We start from the raw sequence: 19,962 nt of genomic DNA, 5'->3' as shown, positions 1-19,962 counted from the left end.
CCATTCTGCAGTATGAATGTGCACAGCAAACCACTGAAGGTTCCCTGCTTTACTGTGCTGCAGGTTACTGGAATCCCCTGGCCAAATGGAATTAGAGCCATGACATAAAAATGACCCATTCACATCACTGATTCCTTAGTCATGGATTTTAAAGTTTCTAAATATTGATGCCTTCACTGCATTTCACTCCCTATGTATATTAAGGAAAAAGTCCATTTCTGCAGCAAGTCCACAGACAGCCACTAAGGGATCAGAGCAAGTCCTAAGCAGGACCAGTTGCCCAACTTATTAGAGTTTGTCTTATGTTTTTATGCTCTCCCTTACCTGGGGACACAGGGCCTCCAGCTGGCTGGCTGACATGCGAACCAACTTCACACCTTCTTCGTTGTTCGAGATGGAACAGGCCAAGTTGGCAACCTGTGAAAGAGGTGGGAGGAAACAAAACACACCTGTTAGAAATGGGGTTTATTTCCTTCTGTAGGAAACCTTTTGCCTACTCCCAATAGTGACCAGTAACTGACCAGGAAACATGAAGTGTCCACACTCGTTCAGTTCTAATCAACTTTGAAACCATTAATGACACCTGTTCCTTCTCGAGCCATCAAATCCTAATACATCAGATCACAGAATCATGGAATGACAGAATGGTTTGGGTTGGAAGGGACCTTAAAAATCATCCAGTTCCACCCCCTGCCATGGGCAGGGACACCTCCCACTAGCCCAGGTTGCTCCAAACCCCGTCCAACCTGACCTTGGACACTTCCAGGGATCCAGGGGCAGCCCCAGCTTCTCTGGGCAACCTGTGCCAGGGCCTCACCACCCTCACAGGGAAGAATTTTTTCCCAATATCCCATCTAACCCTGCCCTCTGGCAGTTTGAAGCCATTTCCCCTTGTCCTATTACTCCAAGCCCTTGGAAATAATCTCTCTCCATCTTTCCTCTCGGCTCCCTCAGGCATTGGAAGGTCACAATTAGGTCATCCCAAAGCTTCTCTCCAGGCTGAACAATCCCAACTCTCCCAGCCTTTCCTCCCAGTAGAGCTGTTCCATCCCTCTGATCATCTTGGTGCCTCCTCTGGCCTCTCTCCAGCAGCTCCATGTGCTCCCTGTGCTGTTCCCCAGGGGTGGAGCAGCTCTGCAGGGGGGTCTCACCTGAGGGGCAGAGGGGCAGAATCCCCCCCTGCCCTGCTGCCCACGCTGGGGGATCAGCCCAGGGCACGGGGGGTTCTGGGCTGGGTCATGTCCAGCCTCTCCCCCACAGCCCGTCAGACAGGACAGACATCACTGCCACCAATGATCCAGGTAAGGTCTCTCCAGCAAAATGTACAAGAGCAGCATTGGCAGCAGTTGAAGTCAGGGTTTAAAAGCCCATTCCCACTTGGGTGAGACAACAGCAACCACACAATGAAAAATTCCAGCTCCCATGAGCTGATGGTTAAATACCCTCATGTCCATAAGCGTAGGGACGCTCCCTTTTTCTTCAAACACTTCTATATCCTACTGAATGTCGACACAAAAGAACTCGGAGGCTCACGGAGCGATTCACCTGTGCAGGGGTGGTGCAAAGCTCAACCTGGTTTGTTGGAGTTGCATGGAGCACCTCCATGACAGGATACAGGGATGAGATCCAGGTAAAGCCCGAGGTGCCAGGGAGGTTCCTCCAGCCCTCCATTTATGCTGCGATTCATCAAACAAAACCCATACAGGGGACCTTGAAGATGCCTCCACGATCCTCCAAAATCTGAGCAGCATCTTGTGATAATAAAACTTTACTCCTTGACCTGCTGCACAGCAGCACCTCTAACTAGGTCAGCCTGAAACAGAGACCTCTGTAAACAAACACCTGCCTTTTAAGAGCAGAAAGGGGACAGCACAGAACTTCTTGGTAATTGAAGATATTCCTCATATCGGAGCTACTCTCTGGGGAAGGAAGTCTGAAATAAGTTACATTTCTCAGTTGACAGGTGAATGACAAGCATGTTATTCTGAGCCATTTGAACACAGAAAGCTGTAAAAATAGCACCAAGTGAACTGAGATGAACATCGAGTGCTGCCCTTCCAGAGGCAGAGCAACCTGCAAAGCCCTCAGCAAATGTGCTGTAAAAGCACCAACAGGAGCCAGCAGATGCTCAGTAACACCACTGAACCACATTTCTCCAGATACTTTTCTCTATAAGCTGGGGAATTTCCATTCTGTCTTTAATTAAACTATCCTTTTCATTCACATACAAGTGATTTTGAAGTAGTATCTGCAGCTCTACCACATGCTTTCCCCCCTCCCCAAGCCTTTCCCTTACGACAGATGTTCCCACACAGAATAAATTACTTTCCCACAAGCCATCAACCACATACCATTACACTTGAACAGCATTTTTCATCGATCCCATTATCAATTTGGGGAGCAAAAAGCAAGCTTCCATTGCAAAGCACACAGCCTTTCCCTCCCTCCAGCTCCAAATCAAGTTTCAGTGGACAAAAAGCAAAGGGGTCAAGAGGAGAGGTGTGTTTCTAGCACAGAACAACCAGGCAAGCAGATGCAACAGCTTCTATTTGGAGGAAAACAAACTGAAGTTGAGAGGAAGGTTGTGCAGCCTCAACACCAGAGAGAAAACTGTCAGCTTTTAGCAATATTAGAGTCCTACTCCTGAAGTTTCTCTTCCACTGGTCTTTGCATTCAAGTCCTCCATGTGAAGAGGTGAGCTGCAGGAGGTTTTCAGGGCAGCACCCAGTGGGGGCCAGGGCTCTCTTGTCCCTCCCCTCTGCCACCACACATGTCCAGCCCCCAGCCCAGCCCCTGTGCACGGCACCCCCACCAAACAGCCGGCCCCAGAACGCCCTCTCACACAGGGACTGCATTTGGAACATCAAGTTGTTTTCCTGCAGATTTTCCATGTCTTAAATCCCGAGTTCACAGCAAGCAGGTGCACATCGTGCTTTTGTTTAGAGGCTCAAAGGAATCAAAAGACAATCACATACCATGATTTAAGAGTCAAATAAAGATTTTGCTGTTGGTTTAAGCACAGGTCATATTTTTGAGAAACACCAGTTTGCCAATATTTTTTATGGTCCATATTTCCCCATCACTCCTGCCTCCACAGCAGCAGTTACAACCTCCAGGAGCAAGAAGAACACAAAGCTCTATTGAGTAGGGGCTGAATAAAAGCGACATTGAAGCACCACAGAATCAGCCTCTCCGATATCTGGAGATGTTGTGCTGTCTCTCAAGCCAAGTGTGATGAATCAAGCACACAGAAACCCTGCTCTGTCTGAACACAGAGAGGCAAAGAAGTTTATAATGGAGTGTCCCCACCACGGTATAATGAAATTTTGCTTTTTTGCACAGTCATTTTTGAACAGTCATTTTTCTTCTGAATACCCAACTGATGGCAATTCTTCTTTAGAAATCGCCCGACTGGGACTGCCAACCCTCATGAAAGAAGCGTGTGTGCTTCCCTGACTGAGGGTCTTTGGCAGTTTAAGACAATCCAACTGTTGGCTGCCACATCCCATCCTACTGCTGCATTTCTAAAGCTCAACACTTCATTTCAGCACGCCCGTCCAAAAGAGAGCTATTCGCTCTGGCAGGTTGGTTTCTCTGCCAGATTAGCACACAAACTTCCCAGCAAACTATTTGCTGAACATCAGAGCGAAGCAGAGACGTGGCAGAATCTGAGATGACTTCAGAGTGCTGCAGACAGGGCTGTAAATTCGCAGCAACGCAACGTTTACTGCACCCAGGGGAAGGCTCTGTCGAACTATTGGAAAACACTCATAAGCCTCTTCAAATTTGAAATTTAAGGAGAGCTATGTCAACTAATTGATCAAGTTGTAAATGACATTACAGTGAGGTATTCTAAACTGTCAGTAATTATCAGGTGCTCTATACCATGAGTTCTAAAATTGCGTGTACCAGTTGGAGATGAATGGCTGCATGACTAGGAAATTTAATTTTGAAGTACCTGAAAGAACTCATCTTCAATAACTTCCAGGTGATATCTGACAAACACCTTCAAACTCCCTGTCAGTACAGACGATAAGGTACTGCTGGCCAGTTATTTGATACATTCCCATAACACACTGCATTTTGCAGCTGAGATGAAGATCAGCTCCTTTAAAGCCCACAGAGCACTTGGAAATCATACATTTCCAAACCTTCTAAATAAGATACTGCACCTCAAGTGAACAAAAATTTCCTTTAAATGAAATGTAAATTAAATAGTTTCTCCATGTCTCCAACAAAGCAGCTGAGTGACATAGTAAGTGGTCAGACTTGATTTAGAAAGAAGAACACTTGTGCTTGAGAGCAAAATAGCAATTGAATTCCCGCTGCATTTGTTCATTCTTACCATTCAATATCATCAAGTCCCTTTACATAAGCACTACTGGCACAGGCATCAAAGGAGACAAAACCATCGCAAATAATGTAATCAGCATAACGAGCAATCTCTTGAAAAAAGTTAAAAATACTCTGGGAATGAAGACAGACCCGAGAACACAGACTGGCGCGGCGCAGAGACACCTCTCACAGTGCCCACAGACCAACTGAAAGGCAGCTTTCTGCTGCAGCATCAAGGTTCTCTCAGTTCAGAGTCCACAGCCACGGCCCAGAGATGGCTTCAGGGACCCCAAAAGGCAGGACAGACCCCAAGCAGCTGCTGGTATTTAGATGAATGAGCTTAAATTTCCCCCCAGTGACAAATGCATCAGCGAGCAGCGAGCAGCCCCAGCCGTTCCCAGCATGGAGCTAATGATGCCAAGTGAAACAGCTGGACAGACTCATCTGGAAGGGGCTTCCATGCACTGAGCAGGTTTGGAAACTCCAGTCTCACTGGTATTAATGCTGACATCAGCACATGGCAAGATGACTTGATGTGAGCGGCTCCAGTGCTGGCACAGTTTGCAGCAGAGCACTCCAGAGCAGTGCACAGGGGGCTGCCCAAAGTGGGGGGGACCTCAGGGGATCCAGGAGAGCCACCAGGAGCCCACAGCTCACGGGACAGCAGCTGACAGGACCCGGGCAGGGCCAGGAGCAACAGCAGCCAAGCATCTCCACACACAGAATCATAGAATCAGCTGGGTTGGAAAGGACCTCCGAGATTATCCAGTCCAACCCTTGACCCACCACCACCGTGGTTACCAGACCATGGCACTAAGTGCCACATCTACCCTTAGGGAGCACTAGTGGCCAGGCACACCATCAACAGGGTGGGAAACAGTGCTGGGGAAGAGGGGTAACTCCTGGGGTTTCCCTGGGCTCAGTACTGAGACCAGTCCTGCTTAATATCTTTGCCCATGACCAGGATGAGGGGATCACGTGCACCCTCAGTCACTTTGCAGATGACACTAACTTGAATGGGAGTGTTGATCTGCTGGAGGGCAGGAAGGCTCTGCAGAGGGATCGGGACAGGCTGGATCCATGGGCTGAGGCCAGTGGTGTGAGGGACAACAAGGCCAAGTGCCAGGCCCTACATTTGGGTCACAACAAGCCCCTGCAGCTCCAGGCTGGGACAGAGTGACTGGAAAGTGCCCACTGGGAAAGGCCCTGGGGGTGCTGGTGCCAGGGCTGGAGATGAGCCCAGGGGAGCCCAGGGGGGCAAGAGGCCAATGGCCCCTGGGCTGTGCCAGCCATGGTGTGGCAGCAGGGCCAGGGCAGTGACTGTCCCTGTGCTGGCCCTGCTGAGGCCCCTCCAGGGCTGTGTCCAGTTCTGGGCCCTCATGGAAGAGAGACATGGAGGGGCTGGAGCATGTGCAGGGAAGGGAACGGAGCTGGGGAAGGGGCTGGAGCAGCAGGAGCAGCTGAGGGAGCTGGGGGGGCTCAGCCTGGAGAAAAGGAGGCTCAGGGGGGACCTTCTGGCTCTGCAACCCCCTGACAGGAGGGGGGAGCCGGGGGGGGTCGGGCTCTGCTCCCAGGGAACAAGGGACAGGAGGAGAGGGAACAGCCTCAAGCTGTGCCAGGGGAGGGTCAGGTTGGTTATTAGGGAAAATTTCTTCACTGAAAGAGCTGTCCAGCCCTGGCACAGACTGTCCAGGGAAGTGCTGGAGTCACCATCCCTGGAGGGATTCAACATAGGTGTGGATGTGGCACTTGGTGTAATGGTGGCCTTGGCAGTGCTGGGGAATGGTTGGACTCGAGGAACTCAGAGGGCTTTTCCAACCTAAATGATTCCACAGCTCTGTGCTTTTAGAGGAGGCATTGCTTAACTGGTTCCTTCTGAGAGAGGCAGATGCTGTCTCAGGGCAAAGGGTCAATTGGGAGTATCTTATTAGTAGTAAGAAGGTGTAACTCCAACATTCAAAGAAATATTGTTACCATCCAGAGAGTGATTCTATCTCAAATTCTAATTAGCTTTGACTCTTCAGAATTTAGTAATTTTTAAATCAGGAATAATCTTGACACTCCTACAGCAATTCTTTCTACCACTAGTAACAATTTGTCAGCCTGTGGTAGCTGGGGCAGAGAACCACCTTTCCTGACAGGTTACTTTACCTGGAACTCTTTATTGAAGAACTGGCAAATTGCTTTTTCAACAGACAAAAAATGGAAGAGAAAAAAGGAACTGTAATCCCTAACATTTTAAATCTTCCTTTTTGAGGATTTCAAAGGCTGACAATGAAAAATGCATTAAAGCCTTTGACTCGTGCACCTGGAGTGAATTCATGGAAACACCACCCAGGTCTTCCTCCTTGTTTACAGGTCAAGTTTTTAGGACAGCTTCTTCAGGAAGGCAAAGCCTCCTAAATGGGTGCTGGTGCAACCCAGAGAGGGCTCTGTAATGTGTTTATTGTTGCATAATTTAAGGTTGTCAGAGCTGCCCCTGCCACCCAGCATTGTTATAACTCAGGATTATACATCTGTACACAGCAGCCAAACATGCACTAATTGAATTCTAAGAGTCTGAGCACTCTCATTTGAACTTGCAGTTGGAAAAAGAGCATTGCAGAAGGAAGTTTTACGACCGTCTTAGACTGAAAAACTTCTCAGTTTCACATGAAGCAGCATCCTCTGGTAACTGATGCTCACAAGCCCTTACACAGAAATAACAAACCCCATCCATGTGTACACAGATACTTTGGAAATTTCAACATCCCAGAAACCAAGCTTTTCAAAGGTGTTCCTGGCATTTTCATTTCTGATTGAACTGCAAAACTTCAGCTGCTTATTATATTTTATTTGCTTTACCTTTTACGATTTCTGTGGGAATGCAAATTCCAACTTACAAGCAGCTTAAAAAGCACCCATTTTAAAAGCAAAAAGAATGGACAGGCAGCCATTCCACACTTTCCTCTTGAGGACCTGCTAAAGAAAAGTATATGATATTCTCACAGAATTCAAATACAGCACATCTGATTTCTTCCTCCTTGATATTAAAAAAAAAGTCCCAATTCCCTTCCTGCTGGTCAAAGCCCAGGAAATTAATTTATCTGCAGAAACAACTGTTCTGACAAAACTAATGGCAACTGAGGACTCTCAGAAGAGATGTGTCGATTATGTAATCTCCATCCCTCTCCAAAAAGGCTTTCATTATTCACTAAGTCCATACATTTATTTATTCACCTGAACACTACACTCAATATTCAAGACAAATGCGATCATTTTAACACCCAGCCCTAGCAGGCACTGCACAGGGAGAAGTGCTGCAGCTACAGATGTGTTATAGCTCTAACCCTTCAGACCCCTCGTTTTGCAGAGGCATAACTAGGTAGGAATTACACAAAACAGTCACTTCTTTAATGCAGGAGGACTTTGGATCAAATCCACAGGGACTGTGCAGCAAGTTACTAGAGCCACGCTGTCAACTGCCTTGTGATTTTATGTGACTTAAGTACTTGCATGTGGCTGCAGCTCCACAGAAGGTACCTTGCAAGAGCTTGTTGTGAACAACAGAATCCCAATGTATTCACTGAAAACAGTCCAAGTCTTTAAATAAAACAATGCATGCACAGGAAAACTCCAGACGTAAAGAACCGGGGGGAACGAAGGACTAAAATGAGAGAACTATTTCAGAGCTCTGCAACCTGACACAGAACGTGAGAATAGTTTTAATTCCAGTCTGGTTATAAACACAAGGAGGGGAGGTTTCAGCTGGATGGAACAAATCTGTCAAGTAAAGGATTGGCATTTTTGATTCAAATGTTTTGGGCAACGAGAAATGGAGGTTACAGGGGTTTTTATTTCAACAGGTTGGCAAGTGATGGCAAGAGAAAAGGGAACAGAGACAAAATCATGGAATCACAGAATGGTTGGGGTTGGAAGGGACCTCAAAACCATCTAGTTCCAGCTCCCAGCCATGGGCAGGGACACCTTCCACCAGCCCAGGTTGCTCCAAGCTCTGTCCAACCTGGCCTTGGACACTTCCAGGGATCCAGGGGCAGCCACAGCTTCTCTGGGCAAACTGTGCCAGGGCCTCCCCACTCTCACAGAGAAGAATTTCTTCCCCATATCCCATCTATCCCTGCCCTCTGGCAGTGGGAAGCAATTCCCCCTTGCCCTGTCACTACATGCTCTTGTAAATAGTATAATAGTAAAATAATAAATATATTGTGTACCTTCTGCTCTCTATTATAGTGAGGCAATTGCTTAATATTTTCATGGGCAACCACCTTTCATTTGGGATCAAATCCTAAAACTTCCCCATTTCAAACTGATCTGTGTGTGTAAAAATCTAGTTAAGGAACACAGCTTTGCACTGGGCTTTCACTCTGTCCAGAGCTGTCTCCAAACACCACTCCAGCTACCTGGTGCCATTCCAGGTACAGCTGTCCTGCTAAAGCTCTGCTCCACACTGGTGAGCTCCTTCCATGCCCAGAGGAAATGTCTTTCCCAGCAGTGTGACCACGTGTTGCCAAGGTTTCCGAGAGAAGGGCCACTTTTCACACAGTTGGGCAAATCCAGACTTTGTGCATCATGACAAACCAAACTGGGCTCCATTTCCTGCACAGCAAGTGCAGCAGGGAGAGCACTTCTCTCCTGCCAACAGGGAAGATTTTCAATCAAAGAGGGGGAAGAGGTGTTTGAAGGGAATGTAATACATCAATAGCATAAAACATACCCCCAGTAGGAACGTGCTGGTGGTACAGCAATACCTCTATTCCCAGACTGGTGGATTATCCTCTCTAAAGACCTGAGAGAAAGCAGAGCTGGTAAAGAACACCAGTGTGCTATGTGGGCACTGTGCCCCTCGTCGATGCAGCTGTGGCAGCAGATGTAACTATTGGCACAGGAACTATTCCTTCCTCAGACAAACAAGCTAAAGTGTTAAAATGTTGTTATAAGCACAAAACACATTAGTTACACAAGTCGATCTGAGCCACCACGACAGCAATGACACCACTGGTGTGTGATGGAGAGCTGAGCTTCAGCTGAAACTTTCAAACTTTCAAACCCTCAGCTGAGATGCTTCTTAGCAACACAAATGCCTTTCTTTAAAATAAAAGTGTTTCTAGTAGTGATATTTGGACAGTAACCAAATAATTACCCTTTTTCAGAAATGTCTTTATGTTTACCTAGTGGAAATGAAGACAGGCTGGGAGAGGTGGGGGTGTTCAGCCTGGAGACCTTAGAGCCCCTTCCAGTGCCTAAAGGGGCTCCAAGAGAGCTGGAGAGGGAAATTGGACAAGGGCCTGGAGGGACAGGACAAGGGGCAATGGCTTCCCACTGCCAGAGGGCAGGGTTAGATGGGATATTGGGAAGAAATTCTTCCCTGTGAGGGTGGGGAGGCCCTGGCACAGGTTGCCCAGAGAAGCTGTGGCTGCCCCTGGATCCCTGGAAGTGTCCAAGGCCAGGTTGGACGGGGCTTGGAGCAACCTGGGCTAGTGGAAGGTGTCCCTACCCACAGCAGGGGGTGGCATGAGATGGTCTTTGAGGACCCTTCCAACCCAAACCCTTCTGTGATTCTGTGAAATTGTAATTCTTTCCTATCTCATTTTGCTCATCACTCAGAACATGCTGCCTTCTGATCTGACTAAAGGTTTCCAACTTGGTGCCTATTATTAGCTGTTTAAACCAGTTTTTGGTGAATCAGACAACTGTTCATGGCAAGTGTAACTGTAATTGTAAGTACACTTTGCTCTTGAAGAAGACGACAAAACAGTATTAGTAATGAGCAGATTTCAGGCAACTCCTTGATGACATGACATGACTAATAATCCAATATTGCTAATGACTAAGATGATGAAAATCCAGACATGCATCAAGGCTTTTAGCTAAATATCAAGAATTAAGACATTTATGCCACATCTATAAAAGCTGTACTCAAAAAGCTACTTAAAAATGCTGTTGGAATTAACATGCAAACATCTGGACAATAAAATGGCCACGGCTCTATCATTTTTTATCCACCTCTGAAGACAACACGTCAACACCACGACACTTAACTGTGCTTACACTTACTGACCTCTTTTACAGATTTCCCCTTCCCTAAAAGCTTCTGCCTCCGAAGGAAAAAGGAACTGAGTAAATATAGGGCTGTTTCTAGTGGGATAAAAGCACATTAACACATCCTCCCAAACCCTAAACTAGTTCACCTCCAAATTCTACACCCTTCACGTCTCCCCTGGCCCAAGTGTGTACACACCAAGCCCTTCCCTCTCAACAATCCTGCCCATGATGACTGTCCCTGTGGGGAAGGATGGCAGAAATGCCTCTCCTCCATGAAGCAGCAGTGAACTGAGATGATTTTCAAACAGAGAAAGGTCTCCAAACAGCCCAACTGCTGCCCAGACACGTGAGGATTCAATCCCTTCATCTGAGCCATCAATGTCCCTGTCACATTACTGATTGCCTTGCTTCCCTGTGTGCACTTACAATGAAATGTGGACAGAAAGATTACCCTGAAGTCTCTTTTTCCTCTTCCAACATGATTTTTAAACTCTACCAGCATTCTACAGACCCTTTCATACATTATTTGGTGCAGCATTAGAAGATTGGCCTCAAAAATAACCTTACAAGAACAGAAGTTATCCTATTAAAAGGTCACTTGCCTTTACTTATGTATGATGTATTAAATTTGTATATCCAGTTTTGTTGAAAAATGTAGGAACATTTTTCTGCTGAGGCTTTCCTGCTTTCCTGATTATGAATGTAAGGAAAGCATGTTCTACGAGTAAAATTTAATTTATTTATGAATTAGTTGACTAATAAAATGAACTTAAAAGGAAAGTGCATCGGTTGTTGAAGAGTGTCAGACTTTAGAGGGCACATTAGAATTACACTGGTCATTTACTGAAGACATTAGTTTTAAATTGCTGCCAAGGTTATCTATAGACAAATTACAGAAAACGTGCTTGTGCTTTGCAAGAGACATTTTGCTCATTTTGGTCTCCATTTTAAATGGGGAATGAGTCTGGACTAACTCTGTCTCTCTCCTTCCAGAGCACAGGGTAACAACATTTTCCTTGTAATACACAATTACCTTAAAAATAAAAGCAATAAAAGACAAACCTGAGTTGGCAGATTTTTTTTTTCCTCTGTAAATTAAGGCACTGAGCAGGAAAAACAGGTGCTGGAAAATGCTGGGTTTTGAAAGATTACCAAAATTCAGAAAAACATTTCAAGCCAATATGTGATTTGGGTGATGACTAAAGATACCCCATCTCTGCCTGGCAGCACCGACCCACAGCGTGCTGGCAGGGGGGAAGAGATTGAGAGAATAAACAAAGCCAGTCCACTCCCAACTCCAAAGATGCTGCTTTGAAAAACTCTGCAGGAACTTTGGAGATCAGGTGGCTGATAGACATAAAGGATAATCTTGTCAGACCAGATTAACTTCTGGATCTGCTGGACCTATGCTCTGTTTGTAAGAAATGGTAACTTGCCATGCCCAGGTAAGTTATCCCTCATGAACACAGCACAGCCAAGCCTCAGCTTTTCAAAACCCTCACCTTGTCTCCAGTCCAAAAGCCAGTTTTTATTTTAAACCCAAGCTACGTTTCACCTAATTCATATTTTTTAAAAGCCTTTCACATGTAAAAAACCTGCAGTTGTTAAGACTCTCTGAAGAATATAAGGGCTGCAAGTCTGAGCAAATCAGGATAATTGCAAGAAAAATGTAGCAAGTGTGCAAGGCCTCGGGCTTTTGGAGAGGGGTATTTTTAGACTGAGGGCTGAAGAATGACTCCAGGACATTGAGCTAGGCAGTGAGGGCAACAGGAGGGGGAAATGTCACTGCAAGAGGCTACAGAAAGCTTATGGAGCTGCAAGTGCCCAAATGTGATTCTTTCCAAGCAAATAAATTTGCCGTCTGCATCTGTTCATGGGTTTTCACCGAAAATGAGAAAATCATCTCTCCATATGCAAGATGCAACCCAGTGCATTAAAAAAAAGGCACAGAGCAGTCTTTTCAGATAAATTAAAGCAATTAGAAAAAAAACATCAATGCTTCTGAAACACCACTGAGAGCTTTTGCCTCCCTGGTCTTACCAACATTTCTCTGAGAAAGAGACTTATAAATAAAATTTAAGTTAAGAAAAAACATTTGACAAATGGTTAGTGGGTTCCAGAGTAAGAGGAGATTATTTATTCTTTTTAGGGAATTACTAACTCCAAAAATATTCTCCAAAATACTCTTCAGCAAGCAAACAGCTACTGGAGGATTTTAACTTGGACTCTGTTCTTATTTACCTTTTAACTCCCTGATTTCGTAAGGCCTGTAAAGCTTTTCCATTAAAACTAAAAAGTGACAAATTGACAAGGTAATTTTTATTTTTCTCAAGCATTCAATAGTGTAGCAAAGGTTTCTTCTTAACATCTCTGGCTCTTTCCCTTCCCAGAGAGCAGCCAGGAGTGTCCCTGCAGTGACCGCACAAAGGCAGCTCGGGCACAAACACTCTTCAAAGGCTGGGAGGGACAAAAAGCCAGCGTGGTGCTAAGTGACATCATTAAACACCAGCACCAAGTCGCAGGGCAGCCCAGTTTCTTCTGGGGAGGATCTGAGGATGCCAGTGCCAAGCTGTCTTTCCTCAAGAGCAAAGTCAGAGGTTGGAGAGCCAAGGCTACCTCACCCGGCATCGGAAAGACCATTGGAATGTAGTAACTACTTCACAACCTGCAAATTAGGAAGACTTTCATAGTTCACAAGTGAATTTAACTTTTTCTTAAGCTGGTTCCCAAAATGCTGTCTTTTCTGTTATTCTTGTGTGTTGCATTTAAATTGGCTTCTCAATTCCTGAATTAAACTCCTTCAGCCAAACCCAGGCAGTGCTCGCTAGTTAAAGGTCTGTTAGCACAGAGCAACTCTGAAAGCTATCTTTGAAAGTTATTATTCAACTGAGACAAGTCTCATTCTACTATTTTACCATTACTCAGCTTTCAAAAGGCAGGAGAAAAGGGTTAGTATTTTACTATGTGGGAAATAAATTCGATGGGAGCCCTTTGGGACATGGCTTTGGTATGGGCTCTCCAGAAGACACAGACCCAGCAGGCAAATCACATTTTTGTGGTTATTGCACCTTTTGGTCAAATTTGGCTGCCTGGACGTTAGGAATCACAAAGCAGAGTGCTCTGCTGCCAAGAAGGGAATGTTTCAAAATGAAATTACCCAAATCATGTGCTTGCATTTCCTTACAGGCCCATAAACACCTCTGCACTGCAGGAGCAAGAACTCCCTGTGCTAACCCAGGGCAAAACCAGCACTGCCACTCCTCCTGCCTGGCCAACCCCTGCAACAGTTCAGTATTTAAAAAATAATAATTAAAAAAAATATCTACTCTCTCAGTATATATCTCTCAGTGGTTGGTTCACCAGCAAAGCATCACTGACTCCTCCCGGGCACGGCACAAATGGGTACCGAACCCAGGGTGTAGAACAGCCCAGATGGGGACGTGCTGGGTTCCCTCGTGCACAGCAGGTCTCTCACACGCCTTCCTTCCCCTCGCTCAGCACTACAGGGAAGGACATGTTCTCCTCTACATCTGCAACACTGTCAATCACAGCATGATACACAACACAGCTCCATTCCGTGCCGCAGCTGTTTTGTCACATTTGATGTCTTGAGTCACTCAGCAGCACTTCTGAGGGTAGTTATGATAAGCTCCCCAGCACACTTATCTTCCACTGAAAGCAGGTGGAAGCAATCACTTCTCATCTCACCCAGTGAAACATCTTCTATTCTGCTCTTACACAATCTTTTATTGTTTCTCTGGATACCTGCAGCCGAGAGTTTCCTGCCCAGGAGCAGAATGACAAGGGAACTTGCAAACATCCTTCTCCATTCTGGCAGAGACACACCAGGACAATGTAAGTGCAACCCACCCTGACCATCTTCCTCCACAGTAAATCTGACACCGTGTATGACTCCCAGGGGCTCTCCAGCCCCTCGGGACAAGGGCTCTGCAGGAGCACTACTCTCCTTCTGTCAAAGCTAAGCATATATATTAATCCATCTCCATTCAGGGAAGAGGTTTATAAGCCATCTGGATGATGCTTCTCTATAGCTACAGTTACATTTCAGACAGCAAAAGCAATAAGCAAGCCTTCAAAAGCAGCACGTCATTCTAACAGAACCTTTTGATGTCAGTCAGAAATATTGTTGAATGTGTCCTTTTTGGAAGACAAGAGTGTCTGGCTGTGCAGAGGCTCAGCAAAACTCCTTTGCAGCTTGGCATCTGCACACCAGGTAAAGCCAGTGCAAAGTGCTCTGAGGTCCCAGCAAGGACAGTGCTGTGGCTGGGACACGGCTGCTGAGGGGGCAGGAGTGTGGGCTCACCTGGCAAAGCAGGGGGAGAGAAGCTCATGGACAGAGCAGCACAATCCCTCCTCTGTAATTATGCCCAGAAACTTGGTGCATGGACACCAGGCATCCACTGAGGAGGTGGCACAGCTCTGGCAGAACAGGCACTGCTATTGTTACACCCGGCAACTTCTCCTGTAAACAAGCCCTAAAAATAATTTTCTAGATAAATTAGGCTTGCAACACGAAGAAGGGAGGCTTAAACGAAACCCACTTCAAAGTGTTCCCAGGGCTGTATCCTGCTGCCAAGGCAGGGCACAGCAGCACTGCCTTCCATATGCTGCTTTGCAGAACAACGTGAGTTCCTTAAAACCGAGATTAGAGTAACTTTGAAACTCCAGGAGGATGGCACTGACACTGAAATGTGACAGGCCAAAAGTGAAGAATGGATGCCCCCAAAGAACTAAAGATTTTCATTGCTTAGACAGCAGCTCTGAAGAGCTGGACAAGCTTGATGCACCCCTGACTATGGGGCAGTTACTCACTGCACTCAGAGCCCTAAGAAAGATATACTGTGCAAGAGTCAGAAACTATTTTTACTGACGTCTGATAAGTCTTTTTCCTGAGCAATTTAAATCTGTCAAGCTGTGAGAGTATTCCCTATGAGCCCAGGAGACACATGGACTACATTATCAAACACAGAGATACGAAGAGAGCAAAAACACACGAACCAGCCTGGGACTGTTCTCAGGGAGCTGCTGAGGTTAAACACAACCAGCCAATGCCTCAAAGCCCTGAAGAGCACAGGAGGGGTTTTTGAAGCTTATTCCTAGTGGCATGTTTCTTCAACAATACCTATAGCTGTTTGTTCCCTGCATCAACTGGCACAGAACTCTCACGCAAACACAGTGGCAAGAGGCCGAGGGTCCCGAGACATATCCATGAACACAGGGCATGAACTGCTGCTGCTCTTTGTGGACACACCACCCTTGGATATCTGCTTCCTTTGACAGCAGTCTAAGGACCTTTAATGCAACCCCCTGACAGGAGGGGGGAGCCGGGGGGGGTCGGGCTCTGCTCCCGGGGAACAAGGGACAGGAGGAGAGGGAACGGCCTCCAGCTGTGCCAGGGGAGGGTCAGGTTGGACATGAGGAGGAATTTCTCCCTGGAAAGGGTGGTCAGGCCCTGGCAGGGGCTGCCCAGGGAGGTGTTGGAGTCCCCATCCCTGGAGGTGTCCCAGGAAGGCCTGGCTGTGGCACTGAGTGCTCTGGGCTGGGGGACAAGGTGGGGATGGGGCACAGGGGGGGCTTGATCTTGGAGGGCTTTTCCAAGACAAATAATTCTGTGATTCTGGTTAAGACAGTTTGGCCCCATTTAACCTGGTCTTCCTGCCAATTAGAGCTTGGTCTGCAGTACCACCAGCTGGACAGCCTTCGGGTTTCCATCAGAAAGAGGTGGCAGGGATCAGTTTTGTTGTCATGCCAAGTTTTTTGTTTGTCTGTTGTTTGCTCTTTACAAACACACAAGTTGGTTTCATTTCCATTTCATTTTCCTTTGTGTGACCAAGGCTTTCCCTGCACTAAAGGTCTTCCAAGAAAGGCCTTTTTATCTTCAGTTGGATTTTACTGAAAAGAAAAAACCTCCAGGCTTCAATCCAGCAGGACAGTCTTGCCATGGTCTCCCTTACTCCAATTCACCACCTCCAAGTAACAAATCAATTTACCTTTATCACATACTCAAATTGTATAATATCTACAACTACAGGGGTTATTTGACAGCTGCTTTTTTATAAGCTTACATTTTAAATTATTTAAATATTAAATTAAACTGTCTTTAAATTCATTCAAATAAAATTTTAAAAACAAATTTATTACAGAAAGTGCTGCATGTTTCAGCTGAATCAAAAAACGTGTTTTGCCTCATCTTGCCTTAATTTAACTGGGAATAATTTCATTTTAATTTGTACCATCTTACCTCAATCAATTTGTTGGCATGTTCACGGAAAACCTGGGCATATTCTTTAACTTCTTTTTCATTGCCATTCTTGGCAGCTTCAATCAATACTAAAAGTGGAACATTTGTTTCCAGAAAAGAGTCTGATACGTGGTCCATAACAGCTTTGCGGAGCTAAAATAAAAATAAAAGAATGAGTTATTCCTCAGCAGTTCCACTGCTGCTTCCTTTGACTGTATTAATACGTAAAGCTTAAACTACTTTTGTCATTGATCCTTTTTCCTTTGTGTGGCCAAGGCTTTCCCTCCACTAAGTCTTGTCTATACGCTTTTTGCTTCAATTTAAATTAAATCTCCTTAAAAAAATGGATTAGTTATAGAAGTGCAAGTCACCAGTTTGGCCACAAATATTGATTTAGCAGCTCATATTGGTTTTGTCTGAGTAAATTTGCTGCTTTCCCCGAGATGATTAAACAACACGCTGATTTAACTTTTTATTTTTCTACTAGAATAAAAACATTTCTCAACAAACTTGATCCATACTCCTGTTTACTCAAAAGGGGGAATATATTGCTTTACAACCAAACAGACAAAAGGCTGATGCTGCATAAATACAATCCTCAAATAAAATAGGCTGAGATGAACAGCCCCGGAATTATAAAACCTATGTGATTATCTTCAAAATCCATGAAGTGGGAGTTGGTGTTGGGTTTTTTTGGGGATTTTTTCATCTCTCTTGCCACGAAGACAATTAACAATCCAACATCTTTATCACAAAGGTAACAGGGAATTACATTCCCACCCCATGCTTTGCTCTGAACCACACACTGGAAGCTTTTAATTCACTAAAAACAAGCAGGCAAGCCCACTTCCCACTAGAAACAAATCCCCAGGTAACAGTCCCAAGAGGGCAAACACACAGAAATGCACTCTTTTGCCTCAACTCTCCCACAGTCAGTACCTGTCTGCGCAAGTCTCTGGTCTTTTTGGTCATTTTATCAATGGCAGAGTTCAGGGCATCACTTCTTTCTTTGCGTCCAGCCTGAAAAACAAGAGACAAAGAGTTAAACAGGTATTCAGGGGCAAAAAGCAGAACCAGTACTATTAATTTCAAGTACATTGTCAACTTCTTTCTTTACTTTGGGGGTTTTTTTAAGTGATTATGCACACTGGAGGCAGAGTCTCCACCTCCCTGCTGGTGTGGGCAGGACACCAGTGCTCCCTACACACCCTCATCCCCAGTGTCACACAACACTGCTCTTGAGCAGGCAGTCAAAAGCCCAAAATCAAAAGTATACAGTCCTTATAAAACATTTGCTGGGGATGAAATCCAGCATTTCCAGTCAGTCCCCAGGCCCATCCCCAGGGAGCTGGACTTCACTGAGGTTTGATACAGCGCATTTCAAGTGAGCCCTGTTAGAGAGGGCAAAGGGCCAAACAGCAGCGGCAGCTTCTCTTTTCCATCAGACACTGGATCAAAAATATCCTCAGTTGTATCAAAATAAGAGTGTCAGGTAAGACAACAGTGGTGGTCTGGTTTTGCTGGGAGTTTTTTCTGTATGACATAGCTTATATTAGGGTTTCAAAACACACTTCATGCAACCACAATCCAATTTCTGAAGTTCTAAGCCACAATCAATATAATTATCCAGTTGAGAAGCAAACCCATTTAGCAGTGCTGCAGTGAGGGTATGCCAGGTATCAATTCTCCAGGTGACAGGCTGGTTTGAAATATCTGGATGAGCAGCCTTGAATCTAAAACATCAAGTCCACTCTACAGCACGAATAAAGAATGGGGGTAGTAATGAGGATGTTGTAATGTCGTTATAGTTTAATGAATTATTGAAGATTTGTCACTCCCTGATCAACTGATTTGCTTGTCATCACAAAAGGTAACTGAAAAGTGACTGAAACTACACCCAGGAGCTTGTTCTGATGATGCCACAGCCCTCGGCAGCCCCGAGCTGGCCCGTTCTTCACTCCATGTTCAAAAATCAGAGCTGAAGTCTCTAAATAAAGTGAAGGCTAATGCTACTCATTTGCCCAACAGCTTGCTGCTCCCTGCTCAGAGGATGTGAGAGACAAGCTGCAGTTAAGGCTGGGAAGTCCCCATTGAGCCTGCCCTGAAGCCACAGCTCGGGTGCACTGGTGGTGGTGGGCACTGCCCGCACCCCGAGGGGGGCGAGGGGGCCATTCACCCCAAAACCTGCCACTGCACCAACCACGAGCTGCTCTGAGACATCAACCTGCAGAGGCAGCTCCTTGTTCTTCCTGGTGTTTCACACCAGTTTACCTACAGCTGAACACATGGCACCCCTCCCTGTACATGTGGGGGTTTTTTTTCCCAGGAATATCTTTGGATTTAAGAGATACATTCATCCATTATGTAGAAAGCCAAACATTCAGCTGTTCCAAGAAGTACCATTTTACTTCTCCCTGGGTGCCCCCACATTACCATTTTAACATGAAGCAGGAGCAGGCATTTGAAGCAAGGCCACCCATCAATTCCACTTTGCTGTCCCCGGCTTCACAGCCCACAACAGCTCCGGTGCACAGCGCCAGATGCCTTTTGGATGAGAGGAAAACCAAGAGATGGCTTCCACTAATGGACATTCAGTTCATGAGACCACCACGTAAAACACCCTGAAGAGCACATTAGAGCCTGAGCAGCACCGATTTCAGACTGCTGATCCCTTCCCATGAAACTACACCACCTATTAGCATTGCAAGAGCTGTTTAATCTAATCCCACTAGATTTTAGGAAGGCAGCCCCATTTTATTTCCACCTTGTTGGCATTCAGAAGTTTTAGTACAGAAGCTTGTCAAAAGCATGCCCAGAATTTCCTTCAGAAGGCTGAGGATAAAAGTCCCTGTTAATTTAGCTGTGGTAATTCAATGACTTAGCACATGCACTTACTAATGGGGCTCCTTGGTTAGGACTGGTGAATGGGGCAGAAGAGGACAGGCAAGGTGGACAACCCCACCTCTGTGGCTACAGAAGACCCTGCTGCCATTAACATCTTAAACCATCAAAGTCAATTCTAACCAAGGTCCAGGCCTGGAGACAAGGATGTCAAGTTTTGCCCCACTGAAATTTCTTTTTGCATAAAATCAAACATAAACACTAACTGTGGGACCAATCAAACCCCATTAGGTCTGAGTGGAGGCAGCCAGTGGGACTGTGGTCTCTGGAGCACACCAAGACCTGCACAGCCTGTGGCAGCACAAACCCTCCTGGGCACAGGAACACACTGAAGACCATCCCTGACCACAGCACAGTCACTTTGTCCAGGCTCTCACAAATACCATGAATTTTACCCATTGCTTCCACCCTACAGCTCAAAA

The 19,962-nt window shown here is 45.8% G+C and overlaps 1 protein-coding gene across 3 annotated transcripts in view; it reads right to left on the bottom strand.

Moving 5' to 3' along the window:
• The window catches only part of CTNNA1 (catenin alpha 1), a 118,781-nt gene that overhangs the window by 32,263 nt on the left and 66,556 nt on the right, over positions 1–19,962 (bottom strand). For all 3 annotated transcript variants that reach the window (XM_027705083.1, XM_027705081.1, XM_027705082.1), the window contains 3 exons: positions 17,579–17,659; positions 16,640–16,792; positions 325–417 (listed from right to left, as the gene is read on the bottom strand). In XM_027705083.1, coding sequence (XP_027560884.1) covers positions 325–417; positions 16,640–16,792; positions 17,579–17,659 — 327 coding nt within the window. The remainder of the gene's footprint in view (positions 1–324; positions 418–16,639; positions 16,793–17,578; positions 17,660–19,962) is intronic.

The sequence above is a fragment of the Neopelma chrysocephalum genome, unplaced genomic scaffold (assembly GCF_003984885.1).
Source record: "Neopelma chrysocephalum unplaced genomic scaffold, ASM398488v2 Primary Assembly neopelma1_319, whole genome shotgun sequence".
Taxonomy (NCBI): domain Eukaryota; kingdom Metazoa; phylum Chordata; class Aves; order Passeriformes; family Pipridae; genus Neopelma; species Neopelma chrysocephalum.
This window is presented reverse-complemented; position numbering and strand designations above follow the sequence as displayed.